Source organism: Thalassophryne amazonica, chromosome 5 (assembly GCF_902500255.1).
Source record: "Thalassophryne amazonica chromosome 5, fThaAma1.1, whole genome shotgun sequence".
Taxonomy (NCBI): domain Eukaryota; kingdom Metazoa; phylum Chordata; class Actinopteri; order Batrachoidiformes; family Batrachoididae; genus Thalassophryne; species Thalassophryne amazonica.
Window position 1 is genome coordinate 12,363,193 of NC_047107.1, and position 6,024 is coordinate 12,369,216.

The window sequence follows — 6,024 nt, forward strand, 5'->3', positions numbered from 1 at the left end:
TTTTGATTATTTATTTTTTATTAAATTGTTTTATGTTCTTTATTTTATTGTCTTAGAATAATTAATGCCATGATTCCACTCACTTCAACAGAGTAGATGGCGGTATACACCTCTAACACCGGTTTGTGATCCGTCAATAAAGACAAAGAAGACAAAGTTCTGTTTTTACACCAAAATTTGTAATAATAAGGATGCTGCAAAAGACTGGTGGCCTCTCCAGAGTGGACCCCACCTCTCACCCACTGACCACTGGGATAAGCTCAAACTCCCCAGTGGCCCTGAACTGGAATAAGTGAGTATAGAAATGAAATGTATTCCTTAAGCCATTAATTGTACTTATGGACATTTTTGTACAATTATTAATTTATGTTAGTGATATTAACATGTATCGTAGCAAGTATTGTAGTTATGCTGATGATAGCCCCACTCCACACTAACCACTGAGGCAGTTACTCAGGCATAATTTTTAGTATCCCACCAAAGCCAACCATCAAGACAACTGGCAAGTCCACAAGAATAAGCCTCAGTAAACAGTAACCCCTGAAACAATATTAGCCTGTTGGTGTTCATCCAATCCTATCAGTTTTTCTAACCATTGTGCCATACTACCACAGATTAAGCAGAATAGAAGAACAAATGTGAATATTCTGCTAACTACAGAATAAAACATATTTTTAAATATGTCCCTAAGGAGCCCAGTGACCAAAGCCATCAGCACGTCAAATTTGTTGTCGGTAGGTGTGAACCGGGGGATCTCTATAAGCATCACACACATTTTAGTGTTGCAGTTTTTCACTGCAGAACACAAAGACATCACATGGAAGCATAGTTAGACCACTTGCTCTACACTATGTGTTACATTAAAACCTTCAAATTACATGGAAAAATACCTTCTCATGAAATGTTCGCTCTTATACTAAGATCACATCAAGTATCAACAAGTCTGTTTTAAGTCCAATCTACTGAGCTCTGTGAACTTTTAGAAGGGAGAAAAAAATATTTTTAAGCTCACTGTATGAATTTTGTCCAGTTCTTTCCAATAATCTACTGTTAAATCAAACTTTTCTCCAGTATATTTGGTTAAAACATCCAAAAACACAATGAATGCTTTTTGAAAATGTTCATATGTATCGGTGTCGTGGTTTTGAGTGAGTGTATTACCAGAATAAAGAAGAAAATCAGTCCAACATCCACAGCTCCAGACATCTCGTGTTAGTATGATCTCCAGCTGAAATGGTCCTGTTTTAATCTTGAAAATAAATCCACTGGATGAAGATGTAGTTCAGTTCAACAAGTAAAAACTGTATCTCATGCATGAGAGCAAACAGATACTACACATCCGTTTAATGCATGACATATCATGCCAAAATATATCTCAAATGTTGAATAATTGAAATGTGGAAGCATTCAGTCACAACCCTGCTGGGCTGGTTGTCAAATGCTCTGCAGAATCTAAATCCAGATTCATTGTCTCAGCAGCACGTGCATAATCTGTCACCTTCGGAGACAGAGGAACGCACACGTCCAACCTGGGAGCAAGCTTCCCTGTGCATCAATCCCAAATCCAACGTGGACTCCTCCAGTATCACAGCATGTCCACCAGAGCGCCTGACATCTACTGTAATCTGTCCAAGAGTCCCAGTCTGTCTGCAGCCTCCACTCCCCCCACCCTCACCCTCATCCATCCCATTGTTATGCAAACGGGGTCTTTTTTAATAGGAACCCTACTTTTTTCCATCGGCATCAAGAATTTGGCACAGTAAGTTCCTGAAAAAGAGCAGGCCAGCACCCAATTTTACCACATCACTCTTCATACCAGCTAAAAGGCTGTTGGACGTTAACTGGAGATTATCTTTTGCTGGAGAACTTCACCGTAACACACTAGTTGTGTTGACATAATCAGCACACAGTAAAATTATAAGTTCATCTGTCTGGATAACATGGGTCTTATGTGGAACTCAACAGTCCTGTTGCGCTTGTGTTTGTCTCCTGTCATGTGCAGTGTATTAGGACAGTCCTTCATCAGACATGCATGCAGCATCACTGAGGATTAAATAACTGTATATTTTCAATGTACAAAGTAGAATTATTATTAGGAGTTGTAGTAGTATAGAACCTGTGCATGATCCTCACAGTGTGCAGCTCCTGCTCATCCTATAATGCCCTGAGTACTGTGATGGAGAAAACGATGGACTGAGGACCAGCTAGTAATTAGAATTCCACACTGATCTCCCTCAGTGTGAAAAAAAACTGGATGACTGCCTACAGGAACAAAACCTACTCCAGGCTCAGCCTCCTGGACATCATGATCCTTTGTTGGCTCCTTTCCTGCCACCTATTTATCTCACTGGACAATCACGTCTTGACTTGCGCGTTGCTGTGAAAACCCAAGAATTTGCGTGCTGAAGAAAAAAGTGTGGGAACAAAAGACCCTGAAAGGTTTCAGAGTGCAATCAGGGATTTATGGTGTCACAAAGGGTTAGTGAAGAAAAATAAATGCCAGATTTTAGGGTTTCTCCACTCGGTGTGGCTCCAAAAACAAGTCTGGCTGCAAGGGATGACATTCAAATCCAAATAAATCATTCTTAGTCTGAAGGTGAAAAATATACATTCAAGTAAATTTGTGTCCACACATAACTCAATATGTGTTACAAAAATAATCTTGACATTTCAAAATCCCTTGTCTTCCTGTTGTTGAAAAATATTTCTGATGATTATTCACCATTGGTCATTTGTAGATGGGTGCACTGGGATGATGATGAAGTGTCTTGTCCAAGGACAGTGACAGATACCCTGAACAAGCAGTAAGCTTTGATGGTGCCAACTGAGGCATACCAGAAAAAGAAAATGTCGCAGTTCCTTGACTGGCTGCTTGAAGGTGGCTCCAAAAGTGAGCACATTGCCATAGATGTCCATGTTCAAATGTCCACCCTTAGAGGAGAGAGAGAGAGAAAAATAAAGCCAGTACAAAAACAAATGGAAAGCCGCGCGGAGGCTTCGCGCATCAGGACCGATTCGCTGATCCAGCAAGACAAAGGAACACCTGCATTTCGGAGTGCCAGGGGACAAGTTGGGACATGCCTATCTCGGCTTTCAATGCTTACCAGCCCAGTGAGTATAAGAGAAATTGTGGAGAGCTGGGCATGTCCCAACTTGTCCCCTGGCACTCCGAAACGGAGGTGTTCCTTTGTCTTGCTCGATCAGCGAATCGGTCCTGACGCACGAAGCCTCCGTGCGGCTTTCCAGAGGCAGAGGCTAAGTTCGCTCTTTATAACAGGAATTAAGTATTATAAATTGTGGTGTTTTTTTTATTTTTATTTTGTTGCTCCGTTGCTGTATGCACGACTTTCCATGTACCGTTACGGCTGTATCATGCAGGCCTGTCCAACCTTGCGTCCCTCTTGACAGCAGGTGGAATGTTTTGTGGTTCCCCATTTCGTTTTTGGTTCACAGATTTTCTTCTGGTTTCTACATCTTTTGTATTATGTGTGAAGGGGCCCTTTGTGTTAACAGTTTCCACAAAATTATAATAAATTAAGCAGGTCTCCCAATTTCTGGTACCAGCCCACAGCATTTATCACCACAGCAAAATATGCTTTTATTTATGTCCACATAATGACAGCAAACAGACACGCACATCACAGTGGGCAGTTGTTAGTCCATGTCTGTCCAGAATGACAGATCTCCACAGCTGATTCTGTCGGCAGCCACACCTCCTGTCAGTTCAGCACACACACCAAAGCCACACTTGAGGGGAACGTAGACAAATTTCACTGCCAGCACGACAGTGATTGTCTGCAGAATATGTTGTCGTGCCAAGAGTGCGAATGGCCACACATATTCTAAGTGCCAAATGAGCGGTGTTAGATGTTCGTGTGTGTCAGCTGGAATTTGGCTGACACCTGCCGCGAGAGGGATTGATGGGTTCGCACAGCTCACAATCTGTCTTTCAGCCGCTGGTGTGTGCAAATAGTTGTAGCAACAGGTGTATGAGGCATTTTGCACACGATTTCTGCTTCATGTACACTTTGTGCACACTTCGACCAAACTTCGCACTATGTGTGAAGGGGCCCTAACTAACTTGCATTGGCTACTCTTAAAAAATTGCAGTTAAAAAAAAATGACAGATTTTTGTCTTTACAGAGGAATCTTATGAGCCGTGCAACATCAGGCGTGGAGATAAAAATCACGACGGAGCTTCCTCCTGAACAAAAATGACTGCAAACTGGAGCTGATCAGAAAAATTTTCCCCCATTCATTTCCACCTGTCATCTTGAACATTAACAGCACAGTACCAGATGTATAGAAATTTTAAAAATCAGCAAGAAAAATAGCTGGAGGACAACACCATGCAAGCTCAAACCGGTGTGTAAATAGTCGCTTCTTTATGTGACCAACAACCGACTAAGACATATTCTAGTCATCAGTTGCACTCCTTCTAAAAAAAACAAAAACCTAAAAAAACATCCACGTGGTCTCTGAAAGAAAGACAATGAGATAGAGAGAGTGTGTTTCAGACCCAGTAGCCTTCTTTCCTGCAGGTCAGGTTGGGTTTGGTCATGAATCATCACATACTTTTGCTGATCAAGTGATGTGGATTGGCTCTTATAACGGGATGCTGCGGCTGTTAAAAAAAATCCTTGACCCATGCATCACTATTGAGCAATGAATCAGACTGAAGTTAGTAGGTTTATCCAGTGTGGTATCCACAAGGTCATCACATCCTGTGTTCACCTCTGTGACCTTGAGAAGTAGGTCAGGGCAACCCACATGCAAACTCATGATGTCCTCAAAAGAGGAACCCGTGCAGCAAGTTTAGCAGACCTGCTGTCATTTGTTCTCAAGTTATCACCTTCACAAGCTGCACATAGACACACAGACAAACACAGTGAAGGAAAGCCTATCGCTGTATGCCGTCTGCCCTAGAGGAGGGCATAATCATTTTTGTTTAGTTGTGTACGGTTAAGGGCCCCATCACACGAGACCATGAATGCTGTACAAATCTCACTAATTAGCAAAACAAATAAAAGTCGAGCTGCAATTGCACGGGACAGACAATTAAGGCAATCCGAACAGCAGTCGTACAGCCGTGTACAAATGCCATTTGATTAGCCAGAATGTGGTTTGGAGCAGGCTGAAATGATTCGTGTAGGTCACATGCAGCACACCACGAAATACGAAACATGACAACATTAAAAAATATAACAATGAACCCAGCAGGAAACCCTACAATGCACAGCAAATATGCTGAAAGCTCTCTCTCTCTCTCTCTCTCTGGAAATCAGCTGTTCAGAGGGCATGACATGCGATCAGTGTGCTTCATTCCCTCTCTCTCTCCCCCTAAGTTACAGCTTCAATGTTATGTTTCAATTAAGCTTTATTGACATGGGAAACACAAGTTTTCATTGTCAAAGCAAGTGTTACATAGAGCAAAAAATAAATAGAAAAACATCTTTTGGCTGTCTCTTGCTTTCTCTCTCTGTCTCTCTCTCCACCTCTCTGGAAATCAGCTGAGTAGGTGAGGCGATGCGCTGCGATGCACAAACACGGGTGGGCGAGAGATCTGTGTGCCTCAGAGGCATGGCAACTCGCATGGCTCTGAGATGCACTGACCCTTTCGAAATGCCTGTGATTGTGGTATCATGTCCAGATTGTGCATGTAATCACACATCCATTGACAGTCCACCTCATGTGTCAGAGGATTCATCTGAATTTTCATGTCATCATGGCTGTTTGATCCCATCCACAGGGCCGCAGTGCACATTAACGCATCACAGAGATGCACTGACTGATTTGTTCCTCTTGCTCTGAGAGTCCTTCAGGTGCCTTTTGGCAAACTCCAGGTGGGCTACCATATGCCTTTTACAATGGAGTGGCTTCTGTCTGGCCACGCTACCATACAGACCTGATTGGTGGATTACTGCAGAGATGGTTGTCCTTCTGGAAGGTTCTACTCTTTCCACAGAGGAATACTGGAGCTCTGACAGACTGACCATCAAGTTCTTGCTCATCTCGCTGACTAAG

The 6,024-nt window shown here is 42.5% G+C and overlaps 1 protein-coding gene across 1 annotated transcript in view; it reads right to left on the bottom strand.

Annotated features, from left to right (window-relative positions):
* adgrd2 (adhesion G protein-coupled receptor D2) overlaps positions 1-1,603 on the bottom strand; it is a 415,295-nt gene extending 413,692 nt beyond the window's left edge. The window contains exon 1 of the mRNA XM_034169723.1: positions 1,162-1,603. Within this exon, the coding sequence (XP_034025614.1) occupies positions 1,162-1,206 (45 nt within the window). The 5' untranslated portion in view covers positions 1,207-1,603. The remainder of the gene's footprint in view (positions 1-1,161) is intronic.
* Between the last annotated feature and the right edge of the window lie 4,421 nt (positions 1,604-6,024).